Source organism: Chiloscyllium plagiosum, unplaced genomic scaffold (assembly GCF_037043375.1).
Source record: "Chiloscyllium plagiosum isolate Xiang-an unplaced genomic scaffold, Cpla_swu_hap1 HiC_scaffold_8, whole genome shotgun sequence".
NCBI classification, from domain to species: domain Eukaryota; kingdom Metazoa; phylum Chordata; class Chondrichthyes; order Orectolobiformes; family Hemiscylliidae; genus Chiloscyllium; species Chiloscyllium plagiosum.
In genome coordinates, this window is record NW_028270146.1 from 35,499,699 (window position 1) to 35,521,404 (window position 21,706).

At 38.5% G+C, this 21,706-nt stretch overlaps 1 protein-coding gene across 2 annotated transcripts in view; it reads left to right on the forward strand.

The window, feature by feature from the left end:
- Positions 1-21,706, forward strand: part of kcnh5b (potassium voltage-gated channel, subfamily H (eag-related), member 5b) — a 319,253-nt gene that overhangs the window by 135,099 nt on the left and 162,448 nt on the right. For both annotated transcript variants that reach the window (XM_043697222.2, XM_043697223.2), the window contains exon 7: positions 11,470-11,899. In XM_043697222.2, the coding sequence (XP_043553157.1) occupies positions 11,470-11,899 (430 nt within the window). The remainder of the gene's footprint in view (positions 1-11,469; positions 11,900-21,706) is intronic.

Genomic DNA, 21,706 nt, shown 5'->3' on the forward strand with positions numbered 1-21,706 from the left:
GTAAGTATATTATGCTTAAGTGAGAAAGAGCATTGATGAAACCACATATCAAATGTGCAGTTTTGGTTTGTTTATTAAGAAAGTATGTAAATGCAGTTCAGAGGAGGTTTACTGGATTGATAACTGGAATGAGTGGATTGTCTAATGAGAAAGGTTGGACAAAGAGGGCTTGTTTTCACTGGAGTTTAGTAGAGTGAGGCATTACTTGGTATATAAGATCTTGACTGACCTTGATGAGGCCAATTTAGAAAGGATGTTTCCTCTTGTGGGTCAGTCCAGAGCTAGGGGACACCGTTTCAAATCTAGAGGTCAACTTCTGGACAGAGTTGATGAGCATATTTTTTTGCTCAGTGGGTTGCGCAGCTTTGGAACTCTGACTAGACAGGGTCATTGAACATTCTTAAGATGAAGGTAGATAAATACCTGTTCGGCAGTGGAATCAAAGGCTATCAGGGTAAATGTGGAAATTAAAACAGATACAGAACAACCTTTACTTTCTTGAATGGTGCAATAAGTCCTGGGGGTGAAGAGCTTACTTTGGTTCCTGAGTCATATAATTGTATGTTTTTGATTTGATTTGATTTATTGTTGTCACATATACCAAGATACAGTGAAAAGTATTGTTTTGCATGCTACACAGGCAGATCATACCGTACAAAAGTGCATCAGGTAGCAGAACAGAGTTCAGAATACAGTGTTAGAGCCATCAAATGCTGATGTTTTAAATATATAATTCATTCCTCTGATGTTGGAGTTGCTGGCTAGGCCAGTATATATTGCCCAACCCTAGTTGTCCTTGAGAATCTGGTGATGAGCTGCCATCTTGAATCACTGCAGTCCATTGATGTAGATACAATGCTAATGTGGTAGGAATTCGAGAATTTTCATCCAGCGACACTGAAGGAATGGCGCCATATTTCCAAGTCAGGATGGTGAGTTGTTTGGAGGGGAACTTTCAGGTGGTGGTATCTTCAGCTCTTGTCACTCTGCATTGTAGTAGAGGTCATGAATTTAGAGTATGCTGTCTGAGGAGATTTGATGAATTTCTGCAGTGCATCTTGTAGATAGTACACACTGCTGCTACCGATCATCATTGGTGATGGGAGTGAATATTTGTGGATGTGATGCCGCTGACTCCTAGCTCTCTTGCTGATAGTCTTGAAATTGTGACTCCTAGTTACTGATAGACCAACTATTGAAAACCGAATATCCTTCTTTATTCTGTCAAACTTGTTCATAAGTTTGAACACCTCAATAAGGTCACCTCATAAGCTTCTCTACTTTAAGGAGAATAAGTCCAATTTTATTAATCTTTCCTTGTATCTAAAATCCTTCAATCCTGATGTTATTCTATAAACTCCTTTGAACTCTCTCCATGACCTTAACATCCTTCCTTATGTAAGGTGCCCAGATTCTTCCAAATATGGTCTCAACAATGATTTGGCAAGGAGTAATATCACTTCCTTGCTTATATACTCTCTGTCTATATTTATAAACCCAAGTATCCTGCAAGTCATCTTAACAACTTCAACTTGCCTGGTCACCTGCAGAGAATCATGCACATGAACTCCAAGACCATTTTGCTCCTGCACTCCCCTCAAAGTTGTACCATTGAGCCCAGACTGCGTCTGTGTTTCTGTGCACCTCTGTCTTTGTTCTTCTACAAAGGGGCAAGGTATTCAGTGAGGTTCATTATTGAGGGCGTCCCAAAGTCACTTTGTTACAAACAGGGTTGGAGGGGGGAGGTGATTGGATGTGGAATGGACAGGACTGAACCAACCTCTGAGCTGTTCCTAAATGGCCTGACCTAGGAAAGCAGAGTCTTAGCTGGAAATGCAATTTTTCAACTTGCATAATTAGTTTAAGTACATCCGTGTCCCTTAGAAGCTGTAGGCCTAAAGTCATTAGAATAAAATAAATGATATTCCTAAAAAATGTTAGTACTTTCTCCTTAGAAACTCTTACTTCATATAGTCTTTATCATGGCATAAAATGTCCTACCTAGAATAATCTTACCTCATTGGTTGTAATTTCTACAAAGTATCTAGAGATTTTTACAATTTTGAAACTTATCTAAAAATCGTAGCACAAGTGATTTTCCCTTTTCTGGTCACTTGGAGCTTCTGATTTCCCTTTGCTATTGTTTCCATGTTCTCTATCTCTCCAAGAACCTACCCCTCCTGTTTCCTGTGTTTCTGTTTTGCCCATTCAAGCCCTGGTATCTTGATTTCACCTGCCTCTCTTCTGGTGTATCTCCCACTCATATCCATAGCAGTTTAACATTTTCCCAGAGTTGTTTTCAATCTGCCTTCCCTTTCCAATCTTTCCTTAGCTGGCTCAAACTGCCAACATCCAAAGATGTGCAGGCTATGTAGATTGGCAACCCTAAATTGCCCCATAGTATCCAGGGAATTACAGGTTAGGTGGATTAGCCATGGTAAAATTTGGGGATAGGATGGGATGCTGTACGGAGGGTTGGTGCAGATCAGATAGGCTGAATGGCCTCTATCAGCACTGTAAGGATTCTATGATTCTAAAACATTCCATTCTCTCATGATTGTTCTATCTTACCTTCCATTATACATCCTGTAACTTCACGTTAAGGTCAAGAAGAGGAAGATGGTGTCTGACCTAGCATTATCCATGGAACTGAAAGCAACCATTGGAATTTTCCATGTAAATTAAATTTAATTTTACAATCTGCAAGATTACCTGAGTTCTTGATATAATAAACTGGCTCAAATGTGAAAACATTCAATGAGATTTTTATATGTTAAAATATCTTTGTTAGAGAAAGAAAAATCTAAATTTAGATTTCAGGTTTAAAGCAATAAAACTTTTGTTGCCCAGAATTATCATCTTTATACATGAATTATCATTTATAGATGGTAATGTTTTTATTTTGTTAAATTTAGGCTTCTTCAGATTTTGAAATTTTTTCCCCTGCAGCATCTAATTAAGTTTAGTATTTACCATATTTCCTGATCCCTGACATAAAAACTTTCAGACTTCAGGCATTGGTGAGTTATTTTGTCCATGCTGATTTTGATTGATTTTGCTTTAAAATTAATTAGCAGACATTAAGTTGATGGCTTGTTTCAGCATTATTTGAAGTGACTTCCATTGATTCCACCTTATTAAGAAATTAAAGTTTTCATATCCTCCCCACCGACGAAGGATTTTGAAGCATGTTCATTACATTAGGATTAATATTAGACTATTACTCTGTCAAAAAACTTTATTTCCACTGTTGCATCAATTACACAATGGACTTAGAATGAATTAAATGTTTAAATTTGACAAGTAGTTCTTTTCCATGGGCACTCCATAATTCATACAGAGCCCTATAATGTACATATTGCTGATGTCCAGTATTTTGAGTGAAAGAATGTAAACGTTTGTAAATATAATTTTTTACCAGTTCACTGGAACATTCAAAAGCTAGTCAGTCTCAAGTACTGTTTGATAGACATAGAAAATCAAATATAATACACCAAATTGCTCAACACTTTTTAAAATGGTTCTGCTGTCATCGATAAAGCAGTTTACTTACCACTAATGATTTGCAATAATTTAAAGTCATTTTAGCAGACAGATGTCGAGCTTATGGAACAAGTTGTGGATTTTTATTTATAGTGAAACTGCTGGATGTGTTAGCTGGCAGATGGAATGCAAGTAACTCAAAATAAATTGGTAATGTATCTGTTCTCACCTTAGAAAATAAAGCAATTATTTCTAACATTATTGTAGTCTGCTATTATGGCCTGTGAAAACATTTACAAGCTACAAAATCATATGATTTTGCTCATGTTTTAGCTTGATTAGATTGTATGAAAACATTTGATTCTTATGAGAACATTTTGTATTTAGCCATAGCATAAAGGAAACCAATGAAACAAAAGGATTTTCTTATAATTTGCTTCTTTAACAGAAAGCTTTATGAGGAAAGGATAGGAAGACTAGGTTGGTGTTGTCTGGAGTTAAAAGAGTCAGAGGTGACTTAATTGAAACATATAAGATCTTTTCGGGGAAGTTGAAAGTATGTTTCTCAAGAGAATCTAGAACCAGAGGTTGTAGATTAAAGATAAGGGTCACGGATTTAAGACAGAGATGAGGAAACATTATTTCTCTTAGAGGGTTGAGAGTCTTCGGATTACTCTGTCTCAAAAGGCAGAGGATGCAGAATCTTTAAATATTTTTAAGGTTAAGGCATACCGATTTTTGATTGTCAGGGATATACAGGAATGTAGTGTTCACATTAATATCAGATCAGCTATGATGCTATTGAAGGGCGGAGTAGGCTCGAAAAACTGAGTGGCCTATCCTTATTCTTGCTCATACGCTCGGATGTATGTTTGCCCTGGTTAAATATTATTTTCCATCTTAAGGGCATTGTCAATAATTGCATCTATCATACTTTAGGAGAAACATAAACCTTAATTTGTGGTCTCAGTTTTGTGAAAGCAATGAGCAGAATTAAAACTGGGATGGAGGCTAGAAAACTAACCTCATCTCTTGCAGTGGCCACATCTGGGAGGCCTGTTCAAATTTAATTCCACTCAAGCACTGACCCGATCAGTAAAAAAACACAAATTGCTGGAGAAACTCAGCAGGTCTGTCAGCACCTGCAGAGAGAAAATAGAGTCAGTAATTTCGGGTCCAATGATTTTTCTTCAGAACTGATATGCTGATGAAGGATCTCTGGACCGGAAATGTCAACTTTGCTCTCTCCCCACAGATGCTGATCGACATGCTGAGTTTCTCCAGCAATTTCTGTCTTCGCTTCAGATTTCCAGCATCCACAGTTCTCGGTTTTACATTACTAACCTGATCATTGTTGGCTTTCCCAGTTTATGTGAAGGGAGTTCCTCTCCGCAAATCCAGTTGGAAGGTGTCCTGTCTCTGAGATCTCAGAAGAGGCCAGTGGGTCTTTTGTACCTGCAGTGCCACTGAGAGTGGCGGAAACTGCCTGTACTGCAGTGTGGCCAACATTGCACTCACCTCAAGAGTATGGGTGATATGGGGTAGGATCATACGGGCAACATTCTGGGAATTTGAAGAATCAAGGGGATCTAACTCTGGGTCCATCCATTTCTGCCGGCAGGTTCATCCACTGGATTTCCCAGTAAGGAGAGGCTACGGGTTAAATACTAGTGATAGTGGAATGAAACCCTTAAAGTGGCCACTTAAGGGGCTCAAGGTGGAAGGCTATCTTTGTATTTTTATACCCTGTAGCAATGCAAAAGGTAGGAAAGGCAGCAGGATCTCCAAACCTGCTTCTGGAAGAGGCATTAAATTCCACCCAAAATGTACTAATAACAACATGCAGCAGAAAGTATCATGAAATAATTTTCCAAATCTGAGAGAATTACTTGCCTTCTGTTTTTCTATTTCAAAGGAGAAATGGTGTTCAGAGAATTTTATAAAACAGCAGCCTACTTACTTTCCCACTGGAAAATCATTTTTAAGGAACCTGGTTTTTTGCAATTCATGTGATTAATTTAAATTACTTAAGTAATTTAGTAAGGATCTGAGGTTGAAAAATTCAATAACTCAGTTAATCAAGAGTAGAAGACTAATGGGATAAAGCCAAGATTATCAGAGACAGATATTGAAAAGCTCCTTGCCATCATCATTATTAAATACTTCAGGGATTGTGCGCTGATCTGATGTTACTTAGCATACATGACTGTTAGATTCAAAGCTATGTGCTAAAGTGCTATGTGTTTCTTGTCTCTGAACTTATCTTTGAGTTATTTATTGTAGAGTCAGCATGAGTGCACAAGGGCATTGGTTGCTTGTGGCGACAAGATTATTTCACATGGTTAGAAAAATGCATTAATGTAAAATAGTTTGACAGCAAAGTTACAATAACTTATTTCACCACTTCTTTCTCTAGGCAAATATGCTGACTGTTCTACATGCTGTCAATTATAATCAAGATACAATAAAATTCCGATTTCTGGGAGTCCATGCTTTAGCCGCAGTAAAGACTGCTACAAGCTTAATAGTACAAGAAAAGATCTTGACAGATCCTGCATTCAATGCAGATTCCAAACATGCTAATTCAATCTTTTCAAGATATGACCATCATTACCTGCCTTAGTTTACTGTTTACCAAGAGGAAAATTCTGTAGTCAGTTTACTGGTTTGTGCACTTTTTAATGCAATGTCACGGATTTTGTACTTGACAACTTCATAGTTTCTTTTCTCGTCAGACATGGAGGGTACTTTTGACATTTTCATCCAGTTACCGACTAATATTGCAATTCAAGCACATAATAACAGTTTCCAAATATAACTTCTAATAACAGGTCTGTATCCATGCCATATGACTCTATGATGATATGACTTCCAATCACCTTTAAAAATGCTGTCACCAAGAGTTAGACTTCATTCTGTTTGAAGTTTTGAAGATTACTATATCTTTGCACTGTGGGAGCGGAATGCAGTAAGGGCAGAAAGCATTGAGAAAGAAAAATACACATTTAACTACAACCTTTTAAAGGTCTATGTAGGACACCCCACTTCCCAGTTTGCATGTTCCTTAAGCCTTAAGTCCCAGAAGAATTTTCACGAAATAGTGAAGTTTACAGAACTCAACAAATTGGAAAATGTATTTGAAAATATTAGTGACTTTAACTAATAAGGACTACATATAATATTCATTGTTCTGTGAGTCAATAATTCTTTATTTTTAACAGTATCAGAAAATAATTCAGAATTTGATTATTTTTAACCATGTTTGAAATCATATGTGATCCTTTCAAATCTTTAGTCAAAACCATATATCAGTGGCTTTGAATTTATTCCCTCCCTGTGGTTCAGAGTTGCACTAAACACGTAGGTTTCTATTGAAGTTCTGCCACTGTGTTAGTGATAGAGGATCCTCCTTAGGTTGTCAGTGGACCCCGAGAAGGCACATTTCCTGCAGCAACCAATTAAGCCAGATTATTCCAATTCAAGTCAGCAACCTGATCCCAAATCTGCTGGCTCAGTTAGAGACTGCAGCGCAGCAGCAACTTCAGATGTAATACCAGGTAGAGCTGAAGCATTGACTGCATGGAGCGGGTGCCTCACTGGCCAGGAACCAGCGAAGAGGGTTAGGTGATGACATAGACATGCTGCAGATCCCAATGTGGGATTCCAGGGAATGGGGAGGGGGAAACAATGGGGCAAAATCCTATTGACTTTACAACTGGTTCTTAATTGGCCACTAAATTGGCTGATCTGTTAGCTTTCTCACAATTGGCAAAGTGATATGCCCAAGGAAGATACCAAAATGTCATCTTTTCCTGACCCCATGATTCTTTTCTGTGCCACTTTGCCAACCTCCACCTCTGCTATCCTGTTGCCAAAAAGCTGCTAAAATTCTAGCCTATGGGTTCAATGTTACCTTTTTTTGGCGAATTGCACATTAGAAGTATTTTTTAGAGGGCTTCTTGCCGTGAGATCAGTAAGATGGCTCGTCATATCTTACCAAATGTGCCTCACTAGCTGTCCATCACACCATTATGGAAACCCTCACATCCATTCCACCTCCATCTTACCACACACTATTCCTAGAACAATTTGCTACTCATTGGATAGACGCTGAAAGGCCTACATCACTAGTGCCTGTGCCATCTTTGAAAAGCTGCGGTGCACCCAGACAATCTAGTATTACTTATCCCTTACTGGCAACATTACAGCACAGTAATCACAAAGCCATGCCATGCTGCTCATGGCACATAGCCAGGTTGGCTGGCAATCCCTCACACATACAACTCCATCTTTCACCCTTGTTGCTATGTAACCACAAGGCCATGCAGTTTACCTGTTCTTAGTCATATCCCACCTAAACACCCTCTCTAGGACACAGCCACAGCATGCAGGTGGTTGCTGATTGTTAATGGGGTGAGGTGTGGTATTAATAAGGTATTTAACGAACAATTATATCCCTTAACTGGCATCTTACTGTTGCTTAGTGAGGGAATCACCTCTCCACTCAGCAAAAGCATAAAAGGTGGAATAATATTGCGATAGATCTTGCTGGACTTCTCATTTGATTCTTTCACAAATCTCACCATAACCACATCACTCAGATCCCTATAACATTCCACCATATTATCTAATTGCTCACTCTTAGCTAGCTATCAGGCGCATATCAGACTTTGTCTTCAACAATACCAGATGGAAAGTATGCTCCACGTACCTAACTAAGATGACAGGAGTTTCTCACATTGGTATGTATACAAATCTGAGTCCTCTTTTGGCTAAAGGTGAAATGTGGAATGAAACAAGCCTTTTACAGCTCTGTGAAACAGAGAAAACAATTCACCCTTCTGCTAATGTCGATGTTGCTGGAAAACATATGAAGACACCCCAGCACTGTCTACTCGGACTTTTAAAACAGTTTAAGAACCCAATCCATTTCTGGAAACTGCCTGGATACTGCCAAAACTAAGCTGCCCTTCTGGTATGGATCACTTTTCTTCTCTGAACTGGACTTACTTGTGGTGTGACCTCTTCCCATCTCTCCCTTTCTGGGTCATTAAAGCACAACTTCATAAACTCTTCAGCTGTTATTTTGTCAAGTAGCTTGATAAGTTATTTACTTTGTTGGAAATGCTATTCTGACTCACAGATAAAACAAGTCTTTGCCCTTAAAAAAATGGTTACCCTCACAGAACCACATACCCAAAAACAAATTATCCCTACCTATGACCCAAGTACCCAAATAATAGTGAAAAATTATGAACCTTTATTATAGTTCCCTTCTTTAAGAAAGGATAGAATTGGAGCAGTATTGCAAAGTTTCACTTGACTGATTCTGGGATGAGGAGAAATTATCTTATAAGGAAAGGTTGGACAGGTTGGCACTCTATCCATTGGAAATTAGAGGTAATCTTATTGTAAGATTTTAATTTTTACTTTAATTTAGTTAAGAGCCAAGTCAATTACAATTATAGACTGGGCCAATATAAAACTACTGTAAACAGACAGTAGTTCTACAGATGCCACATTATCCTGGTAGAGAGCTATGAAATTAGTAAGCTCCAATGATCAAGCTATCTTAAAAGGAACAAGATTGCCATTGCAAAGAACAATCAGGAAAAATAAACCAGTTAGGAATTGGTCACAAGCTGTTCAGCCAATTTGAGATTGATTATGTACTGTCCATGCATTCATAAGCCAATTAGAATTCAAGATGTCTCAGAACATGCACAGTGGGTATTGGCTAGCAAGTGTTAATAAATGATGACTCAGTGATTTAGCACAGTGAGATGACTGAAAAATAAACATACTCGACAAAAAAGAATAAGGCAAATGTGCTAAGTTAACCAGACGCATGAGCTGGTGTCCTAAAGTAATTTGAAAACCACATATTAAGTATAATTTCTGCATAAACTTAATAAAATGTATAAAACCTGTGAAAACATCAGTAACTGGAATATATCTACCAATCTGGATTTAGTAGAACTTAGTAGAACTTAGTCTATAATTGTAATTGACTTAGGTCTTACAATTAAAGTTACAGTGAAACCTAAAATATGAAAGTAACTCCACATAAATGAAAACCACATTGTTTATGAAAGGTTCAAATTGCTACTTCCTGGAATGGATTATAATGAAAATCACTGACTGCACATTCATCAAGAATCCCACTAACTTCATCGAGATTCCAGTCACGTCCAATGCCTGAAGCATGATAATTGAAGAAGAATATATGACTGACTATAAACCGTGGAATAAAATGGAGTGTAAGATTAACAGTGTGAGCAGTGTGTTAGTGGATTTAGATTCAGTCTTCATTGGTCATACCCTATTTTAGTTCCCAGAACTAGCTTCATGGGTTTCTGAATGATATCTCATATTAATCAGAACTCCTGCATGCTCACAGCAAGACACAATTTTTTGCAGGTTAGATTATGTGGGAACTTGCATCTGGTCAAATCATGAGATTGTGGTATGAATCATCAAGTATATCAACATCCTAATATTAATCTCAAAACCAATGATACAAAATATCCATAGTGGCAAGCCACTTTGTTGAATTTAATTCTACATACAACACTGGTACTTCTTTATTTTTATACAGATTTTGTTTTATTAGGCTGATATCATACTACGTAACAGGCAGAGAACTTCAGTGGTTATGCGACTGGACTAAAACGTTTTGAAATTGAATTTGACAAGTCTGGTGCTATGTTAATTGCTGATTTGCTGCAAAAAGCCCAACTAGGTATTAATGTCCTTTAAAGATGTTCTGGCTGTCTGACCTACATGTGATGCTACTGACAGTACGTGTTTAATTCTTAAAGTCTGCAAAAAAACTGGACAATAAATCCAGCCATATCAGCACTACTCATCCACATCCCAAAAATGAGTAAATCAATGTCAGTAGAACTGAAAGCAAACATTCTTTGTTTTGTATTCCCCAGTTTATCCAGTTGTGACAAATCTTGAGATCAATGTTAATTTGATTTCCTTTGGTCAATTGTCAGCATACACAACAATTATAGAATGGCAGTATCTTTGGTGTTGATGCATCCATAAAAGTATCAGAATTAATGGAGAAATTGATCCAGTGCTTGATGTTGAGTACTTGGAAACTTAATTTGACATTAATTGAATCACACTATCAGGATCTTATGAAATGTTCAGGGTTGTATTGAATCACAAAACCATGCACTTTTACAGTATAGGAGAAAGCTGATCAAATCTTATCATGCCTATATCAACTCATCTTCTTTTAATTATTTCATGAGATGTGAGAGTTGCTCATTCTTAGGACTAAATTAGATGAACACATTGGTGTGCATTGTAGCTGAATTACTTCAGGATTACACACTAACCGAAGTAGGAAACCCAATGTATCTGAAAGTCTTCACTTCAGGAATATGCATAATACAAAACAAACTAGAACTGATTACTCTCTGTCGTATAAAGCCATCAATAATTGCCCATGCACAGGACGTTCTTTATCCAAACCTGCATATTTTATAATCATTCACTTGAAGGGTTCAAAATGAGACATGCTCCATTATGGGTGTGCAATCTATCCTGCTGATTTATTTGATGATCTTCACTCAGTCAAGGACACCATACCTCATGGTCTAATTGGACAATACTGTGAATGCAATTCTAATAGCAAATAATGATACATCATAGTGACAGGAGCAAATAAATATTTGTACCATAAACAACATTCAAGATTTGGGGTGTGTCAGAGGATCATATTCATGAGTTGCATTTTCTGTGAAAGAAAATTGAGATACTTTGTGGAATCATTGAATCACCAGCCCACCCAAAGGCCAATGTAGTCATTCCATCTGTGCCCAATCTTCACTGCAGCTATCCTCTCAGTCTCATTTCTCAAATATGTTCCCATAGCTCTTGATTACTCTCTGTTTTTGTCTTGAAAAGTAAGTGCAGCTTTTTTTCTCCTGTTTCAAAGTAACATTACTCAATATCTGTTGATTTCAGGGTATCAGCAGCCTGTTCAGCTCCCTGAAGGTTGTGCGCCTTTTAAGACTTGGCCGTGTTGCCAGGAAGCTGGACCATTATCTCGAATATGGTGCTGCCGTGCTGGTGCTGCTGGTGTGCGTTTTTGGATTAGTGGCTCATTGGCTTGCCTGCATTTGGTACAGTATCGGGGATTACGAGGTCATTGATGAAGTCACCAACAGAATAAAAACAGACAGCTGGCTCTATCAACTGGGTCTAAGTATTGGAACACCCTACCATTTCAATGCCAGTGGCACCGGACAGTGGGAAGGGGGACCCACAAAAGATTCATTGTACATATCTTCCCTTTATTTTACCATGACCAGCCTTACCACAATAGGATTTGGCAACATTGCTCCTACCACAGATGGGGAGAAGATATTTTCTGTGGCTATGATGATGGTTGGCTGTAAGTACATGCATTTTTTAATTACCAATATAAAATGGTTGTCAGTTTTTTTTTAAGATTATGGTATCCATCCTAAGATGTTGCATTGATCCAGATGAAGAGTACATCTCATCTGGATCAGTCGGATCAGATCTGGATCAGATCTGTTAGTCGGACTTAATTATGCATAATTAGGATTTAACAAGTTGACCACAAAGTTGCTGAATTTGTGAACTGACAACAGTGTGGTGAGTACAGCAGAGCGTCTGCAATTTGAGTGAACAATGGGGAAAATAATGTCTTACCTTAAAAAATGAATTTAAAGGTTTGAGAAATAACCAAAGGAAAAATTGAGAAAGAGTATGAGTTAGAAGGGATGAGTTAAATGTCAGATCAGGCACAAAAAGAAAAATTGAGAGGAAAAACGAATGGAAAGGGAAAGAAATAAAAGTCAATTTTTAAAAATTTAGATTTCCAAAATCTGCCAGAACAATTCACCACTGAAGGAATTAGGTTTTTGATTCATAATTGGTCATTTCCCGGGCAAGAAAGATTGATGTGCAATTATTAACAGTTATAACATAGTTACAAGAGTATATATACTGATTATAACTTCATGTAGTAAATTTAGTAGTTAGTTGATTTCCAAAGCAAAAACTTTTCAATAATCATAAGAAAGTCAAAAGCAATGATGATATTTTTTGTGAAGCCTACTGCCAAGTCATAACTTGGGGACCATTTCCACTTCGCAGGGTATCTCTTCAATATCATTTGCCTTCTGATTTCCTTACCAATAAATATGTATATCATTCAAATGCCATAGTTTTTCAGTATATTCTGGATCATTACTAAAATATAAAATACTCAATGTTATCAAAATATTGTTAAACAATTATCTATTTTACATAATCTTATTTCACGCAGTAATTCTTACAAATATGAGCAATATTGGTAAAATGTGTTAAAACATTTATAATAAATAGAAACATAATTAAATAATTAGTACTATTGAACATACAAGTGTATACTGACATGGCTGATTTCAGAAGCACAGCAAATGAAAATATGTTTGGAGTTCTGAAGAAGGGTCACCAGACTCAAACGTTAACTCTGATTTCTCTCCATAGATGCTGCCAGATTTGCTGAGTTTTTCCAACAATTCCTGTTTGGGTTTTGATATTTGTTATATGACTGTTACCATTTCTAATTTGAATTGCTAAGCAATAAATGTTTTAAGGTGATTCTAGAACATAGAGTTTATATAATTCCATTTCTTTACCGTATACTTTTAAACTTATATTTAGGTACAACATCATCCTGAATAAAATATTTAAAGATGAGAGTGAATTTAACTGGGGAAAAACTCACCTCCATAAAACTCATAAAAATTGCATAAAACGGTCCACCTGTCATAAAAAAACTTATTCACTTACAGCATCAAAAACAGATACTTCTACAACAACCTCTTAAAACTGTCAATCAAGATTTAAATGCAGCCTTCTTGTTGAGATGAGCATTTTTGTGTCTTTTGAAATTTACAAGCGTTCACTATAGTCCCATCTATTGAAGCAAAATCTGGAAAATGTCAACAATGCAGACAATTGAAATTGAAACATCAGATGGCTTTTCTAATTTATAAGTGATGATCTCTTCTGTTTTGTAATATTGCTTATCAATCAGTAGAGTGGGCAAATGTTTAGAGATTTTTTGTAGTCCAACAGAAGGACCATTATTTTTACAAAGCTAAAAAACTTTGGAAATTTAATCTCAATTCAGACATGGGGTGAGAATTCCCCAGCATAATGTTTCTATAGTTTTAAATGCATTATGTTACATTCTCTAATAGGAAAAGTACTGCAATGCATTTCATCCATTAGATAATGGTGGTGAATATGATGGTCAACTTACCTTTTCAGAACAGAACCCTAAGATCAATCACTATTATAAACACATCTGTATTCCATTACAGAATATGGTACTGTACTAAATGTGTCAAAATATATAACATGTAACTGTATGAATTTCGCAGACTCCTCAGTAGACCTTCTTCAAAGGTCACAAATTCTCAAACCTGCCATTTTGTTTAGAGCTTCACCAACTGCACCAGCACATGAAAATAGTGCAGGGAAGGAAATGTAAATTTTGGTGGTTCTTGCAATGGTGACCCCAACCTCAAAAGATGTGCAGACAGGATTCACACATAATCTACTCTGTCTGCAGAACATCCACACAAGCATAATGCAGCATTGGAAAGGGACAAAAAATTAAAGTTTCCAATCAACGGTCCTAACTGCTTTACTTTCCTGATCCCATTCCTGTCTCCATTAGGAGAAGAAAAACTGGTATAATATCTCCTTTGAAGGGTAACAACAATTCAGCACTCCTTCAACACTCTAGGGATGTCTTACTCTCTGCTCTCAATTTGCTGAAATAGAATTTGAACGAGAACTTTCTGAATGAGAGTATTACTTGTGAGTATAAATGATGCCGCAGCTTCTCCTCCACACCCTGCCACTCAGTATCTCCTGAATAGATGGCGTTTAAGGCATTCTTGAATTTGCAGTGTTAGAATAATATGTGCTTGATAAAATAATATTATATGCGAACTCCTATGTCTGTCTTTACTTATGGTCCAGCTTGTTTATTATGATTCAAAGATCATGGTTTTTTAAATTCCTGGGGGATTAAATGACTATGGTCAATTCTTATGAAATGCATCAGGAAATAATTATTTTCATGAAATAGTTTGTCTTCCACTGAATTGTTCATAATAGAACAGTCAATACAGCAATCTGTCAGACACATGTTTGTCTTTTTGAGAATGGTTGAAGTACTCCATAAAAACAGTTGCTACCCTTCAAAAATTAATTGACTGTAAAATATTTTGGGATGTTGCGGAAAAGTTAAAATGTCCTTCTATTCATGTCAAATTTTTATGTATTTTCCAGGGTTCTTATAGGAAGAAGTAGAAAGAGCAGTGAATTGAAAGGATGTACTAGAGGCACTCATTCTGTGGGGCTCAAGAATTTTGGTGGCCTGATTGGAATTACTGATCATCTAGAAACAATAATTTGGGACAAAATTAATAATCACATTGACAATTATGGGTTAATTAAGCAAAGCCAACATAGATTTCTTAAGGGAAAATTTGGTGGAGATGGGGGAATAGAGTGAGTTAATAAAGGCAGTACTGTTGATGTGGTGCATATTAGATTAGATTAGATTAGATTAGATTAGATTAGATTAGATTACTTACAGTGTGGAAACAGGCCCTTCGGCCCAACAAGTCCACACCGACCCGCCGAAGCGCAACCCACCCATTCCCCTACATTTACCCCTTTTACCTAACACTACGGGCAATTTAGCATGGCCAATTCACCTGACCTGCACATCTTTGGACCGTGGGAGGAAACCGGAGCACCCGGAGGAAACCCACGCAGACACGGGGAGAATGTGCAAACTCCACACAGCCGGTCGCCTGAGTTGGGAATTGAACCCAGGTCTCTGGCGCTGTAAGGCAGCAGTGCTAACCACTGTGCCACCGTGCCGCCCACCACTGTGCCACCGTGCCGCCCATATAGACCTCCAAAAGATCCTGGAATGACAGGGACATTAGAAACATGGATACAGAATTGTATTTGGGCCACTTAAGACTATATTCAATGGAGTTTAGAAGAAAGCCGGGGGAAAACTCAGGGAAACCGAGAAAATTCTAACAGAAATAGACAAATTAACTGCAGAAAGGGTGTTCCCAATGACCAGAAGTCCGTAACCAGGGGTTTAAAGATATGGGGTGGGCCATTTAGGACTGAGATGAGGAGAAATTTCTAAACCCAGAGATTGGTGAATCTGTGCAATTCTCAGCCAAAAGAAATGGATAAGGCCAAAACATTGAATGTTTTCAAGAAGGAATTAGATATAATTCTTAGGGCTAAAAGGATCAAGGAATATGGCAAAAAAATTCAGGAATGGAGTACTGAGTTAGATGATCAGCGATAATCATATTGAATGGCAGAGCGAGCTCAAAAGGCCAGATAGCCTACTCTTGCTCTTACTTGCTCTTGCTTAATCTGTTTCTGTGCTTGAGTGACAGGAAACAGCTGGTAACACTTAAAACATGTTCTTCAGATTGGAGGAAGCTTTATCAAAGTGTCACCTCAGCGCCAGCGTGGTGACACCACTGTCCATTCAGTGTTGGGAACCTTGCTTTTCTTGATAAATAGTAATGAAGTAGACCTCGATGTCCAGGGCACAGTTTCAAAATTTATGGATGATGCACGATTTGGTAGCATTATTAGCTGAGGAAAGTGTAGTGTTTTAAATGTAAATGGACAAGTTGCTGGAATGGACAGACAGGTGGCAAATAAAGTCAAATACAGTGAAGTCTGATATGAATCATTCTGATAGGGAGAACATTAAACAAAAACAGAAGTTGCTGGAAAAGCTCAGTAGGTTTGGCAGCATTTGTCTAGAGAAATCAGAGTTAACATTTTGGGTCTGGTGACCCTCGCTTAGAACAGAGAGAGTATTAAACCAGGGTGTAAATATGCAGAAGACATTAAAGGTGGCAGGACAAGTTAAGAGAGTGATTTTTAAAAAAAACATATATGTAGTATTCCAATCTTTATTAATAATAAAAGACAAAGTGAGTTATGTTGAACTTGTATAAGAAACTAGTTTAACCTCAGCTGGAGCATCACAGGCACTTCTGAGCATTGTACTTGATGAAAATGTGACTGCATTAGAGAGAGTATAGGCAAGATTCATGAGAATCATTGCAAGGCTGAGAGACTTCGTTTATGAAGATAAATTGGAGAAGTTAGCACTGCTTTCCTTACAGGAGAAAAACCTGACAGGACATCTGATAGAAATATTCAAAATCACAAGAGTTCTGGTTTGTGTGATTAGGGAGACATTGCTGGAATCCATTTCCTTTACATCCAGTTATACTGATCTCTGAAATGGAACTTTCAGGTTACACTGAGTTCCAAGAGGTGTTAGGTGGAAATATTCAACTCTGCCCAACGGTAGGGCAGGGCTAATTGCCAGGTTTTCAATATATCTCTCAAATGGTGTTCAAAGGAGACAAGCAGAGACGAAAGGGCACTTAGTCAGAGATTTCACAGATTCTGTGCCTTGGGAACCCAATGAGAAGCCAAGTTCTGTGTAATCAGGGCTCAGAAGAAATCCTGGAGAGCTGAGAAAGTCAGAAAGTCACTGGCTCTATGTTGGCAGAAACTATGAGTGGCATGGAAGAAATCTATGAGCATTAATACTTTGCTGCAGTTGAGATAGTTGCGGCTGTACAGGACATTGGTTAGGCCACTGTTGGAATATTGCGTGCAATTCTGGTCTCCTTCCTATCGGAAAGATGTTGTGAAACTTGAAAGGGTTCAGAAAAGATTTACAAGGATGTTGCCAGGATTGGAGGATTTGAGCTATAGGGAGAGGATGAACAGGCTGGGGCTGTTTTCCCTGGAGCGTCGGAGGCTGAGGGGTGACCTTATAGAAGTTTACAAAATTATGAGGGGCATGGATAGGATAAATAGACAAAGTCTTTTCCCTGGGGTCGGGGAGTCCAGAACTAAAGACAAGCCAGGGAACTATAGACCAGTGAGCCTGACCTCGGTGGTGGGCAAGTTGTTGGAGGGAATCCTGAGGGACAGGATGTACATGTATTTGAAAAGGCAAGGACTGATTAGGGATAGACAACATGGCTTTGTGCGTGGGAAATCGTGTCTCACAAACTTGATTGAGTTTTTTGAAGAAGTAACAAAGAAGATTGATGAGGGCAGAGCGGTAGATGTGATCTATATGGACTTCAGCAAGGCGTTCGACAAGGTTCCCCAAGGGAGACTGATTAGCAAGGTTTGATCTCATGGAATACAGGGAGAACTAGCCATTTGGATACTGGATATCACCCTCACCTTGACCTCTTTCCACCTATCACATTTCCAACGCCCCTCCTCCAAGTCCCTCCTCCCTACCTTTTATCTTCTCCTGCTGAACACTCTCTGCTCATTCCTGAGGAAGGGCCTGTGCCCGAAACGTCGAATCTCCTGTTCCCTGGATGCTGCCTGACCTGCTGTGCTGTTCCAGCAATAAAGTTTCAACTTTGATCTCCAGCATCTGCAGACCTCACTTTCTCCTCCATTTGGATACTGAACTGGTTCAAATGTAGAAGACAGAGGGTGGGGGTGGAGGGTTGTTTTTCAGACTGGAGGTCTGTGACTAGTGGAGTGCCACAAGAGTGCTGGGCCCTCTTCCTTTTGTCATTTACATAAATGATTTGGATGCGAGCATAAGAGGTACATTTAGTAAGTTTGCAGATGACACCAAAATTGTAGGTGTAGTGGACAGCGAAGAGGGTTACCTCAGATTACAACAGGATCTGGACTAGATGGGCCAATGGGCTGAGAAGTGGCAAATGGAGTTTAATTCAGATAAATGCGAGGTGCTGCATTTTGGGGAAGCAAATCTTAGCAGGATTTATGCACTTAATGGTAAGGTCCGAGGGAGTGTTGCTGAACAAAGAGACTTTGGAGTACAGATTCATAGCTCTTTGAAAGTGGAGGCGCAGGTAGATAGGATAGTGAAGACGGCGTTTGGTATGCTTTCCTTTATTGGTCGGAGTATTGAGTACAGGAGTTGGGAGGTCATGTTGCAGCTGTACAGGACATTGGTTAGGCCACTGTTGGAATATTGTATGCAATTCTGGTCTCCTTCCTATCAGAAAGGTGTTGTGAAACTTGAAAGGGTTCAGAAAAGATTTACAAGGATGTTGCCAGGGTTGGAGGATTTGAGCTACAGGGAGAGGTTGAACAGGCTGGGGCTGTTTTCCCTGGAGCGTCAGAGGCTGAGGGGTGACCCTATAGAGGTTTACAAAATTATGAGGGGCGTGGATAGGGTAAATAGACAAAGTCTTTTCCTTGGGGTCAGGGAGTCCAGAACTAGAGGGCATAGGTTTAGGGTAAGGGGAAAGATATAAAAGGGACCTAAGGGGCAACTTTTTCACACAGAGGGTGGTACGTGTATGGAATGAGCTGCCAGAGGATGTGGTGGAGGCTGGTACAATTGCAACATTTAAGAGGCATTTGGATGGGTATATGAATAGGAAGGGTTTGGAGGGATATGGGCCGAGTGCTGGCAGGTGGGACTAGGTTGGGTTGGGATATCTGGTCGGCATGGACAGGTTGGACCGAAGGGTCTGTTTCTGTGCTGTACATCTCTATGACTCTATGAGATAGTGGGGGTGGAAAAGCCCTGAACAAGTTGAGAACTCAGAGAAAACTGAAAGGCTATTTTTAGGTTGGTGAAGTTAGCTGTCAGTGAAAAACTGGAGGTGTGCACAAGTCCAGGGAAAGAGGGTGATCAACCAGAACAGAAAATAAACAATAATATGACTTTTAACATTGAGTAATCACAGCTGCCAGTTTAGATTAAAAAAATTACAGGGGTAATGTGTGACAGAATTTGAGATAACTCCAGGTTTGTATAGAGTGCAAGTGGGAGGCCGGATAGGTGCAGTTTGGAATACTGGATCAGTGGTGCTGGAAGAGCACAGCAGTTCAGGCAGCATCCGAGGAGAGGCAAAATCGACGTTTCGGGCAAAAGCCCTTCATCAGGAATAAAAGCAAGGCCTGCCTTGAAGAAGTTTTCCTCCTCTCTCTACAAGAATCTCAGGGAGTCTCTCTCCCACTGCAACTCCCAGGGCTTTTATTCCTGATGAAGTGCTTTTGCCCGAAACGTCGATTTTGCCTCTCCTCGGATGCTGCCTGAACTGCTGTGCTCTTCCAGCACCACTGATCCAGAATCTGGTTTCCAGCATCTGCAGTCATTGTTTTTACCTTGCAGTTTGGAATAGGCAAGCTTGGAGATTACACAGTTAGGAATGAACATCAAATGAACTGAGATCAAGCAGATTGATCTGTATTCAATGTTACAGGGATGGAAACAGCATGGTGGGAGTGAAGACCAAGCACAGTGTTCAAGTAAATAGGATTGGATTCCATGAGTAATGCTTTATGACCTGAGTTATGAGTGTATCTCTGGAACAAAGCAGAGGTGCGAAATGCTGGCTTCCATAAGGCAGCAAATAAATTTAGCAAACCAATATATCAGGTTTAAAATGTCCTGATGTTTCTATTTTTAAGAGAAATCGAGAAGAAAATTTTGGATAGAATGCCATTTTCCCAAACTTAACTTCAATCTTTGGGGTGGCATGGTGGCTCAGTGGTTAGCACTGCTGCCTCACAGCCCCAGGGACTCGGGTTCAATTCCAGCCTCGGATGACTGTCTGTGTGGAGTTTGCACATACTCCCTGTGTCTGCATGGGTTTCCTCCGGGTGCTCTGGTTTCCTATTGTAGTCCAAAGATGTACAGGTTAGGTGAATTGGCCAAGTTAAATCACCCATAGTGTTCAGGGATTTGTAGATGAGGTGCATTAGTCAGGAGTAAACATAGAGGAAATAATATAGGAGGGTGGCTTACTCTTTGGAGAGTTGATGTGGACTTATTCCACACTGTAGGGATTCTATACTTTTCATTGGCTGCTTTCCAAATGAAAAATCTGGATCATGTGATTTCTCAATCAAACAACTGTGTTTCGTACAAAAAGATAGGACATATTAACTGAAGATTGAATTAGTGGCGTGTTAAAATTTGTATGGTGAACTAAGGAGTTCCCATCAGAGTTGTAAATAGCATGAAGTGTTTGACAAAATTTAATGTTTTCAATGGTTACAGGTGTAAATGTGGGGAGAATCAAGGGAAAATGAAGAGATGAAGATGGAAGCTAAGCAGAATTTGTATCTCTTGAAGGAGACGTTATCAGTCACAGTTATTAAAATGATTAAAACATGAATAAAGAACAACAAGTTATTTTCCTGTATAAGAAAGTGAATAAGGGATGAGACAAGGAAACAGTTAAAAAGGGATTGAGATGGATTGGGTTATGTTGGATGGCCTGAAAGCATTTTCCAGTGGACAAAAATTATCTTTTCTTGAACAGGTAGAAGTTGAGCTGCACGACAGTAACTTGTAATTTATGTAGCACCTTTAACATAATAAAACATCCCAGTCCATTCACAGGAGTGTTATACAGCAACACTATGAAACAAAATAGTCTTGTGTTTTAACTTCCAAAATCATCATTGACTCTTTTCCAAGTAATGTCTCCAAATGCAAGAATGACATTTTAGATCTTTTTTTAACAGCAAGTTCAAGCTTGCAAATAATCAACTTATGCTGAAATTAGCAAACTTGCAAACATTTTACAGTTAATGATCCAGTATAAACAGTATTTTTAAAATTTGCCTATTTATGTTTAGACAGATGAATAATTTTATAATTTTCACACCAGTGATGTGCTCTGTCAACCTGACATTTACAGGAATATACATTTTTACAGAAATTCAGTATGTTGGTTTGCTGTCTTACATTGCAGAGTATTCAGATTTTATATTATCGTGAGGAGCTTTTGTTCAACCTATGAAAATTTATAGATTGTGCATTTTATCTGAAGTTGCAGCTAAACCAAGTTATTAGAAATTTAGAATGGAAGATGAGTCTGCTGTTGTATTTATTGAGAATTTCTCTGTCGCAATGTGAGGATCTGATGCAATTTGGTTTCCACCAGCCTATCTGAAATAGACATTCATAATCAAAGACAATGTCCCACTTTTACATTGTGACTTTGTTATCCTCCCATATCTAGTTAAGACTGGTGTGATGAATTCTTCAGCCACATATGGTTGCTCATGATCAACCTTTGTATTGCTTAATAGTCTTTATAAGATATAAAACTCACATAAATAATAGAATTGATTA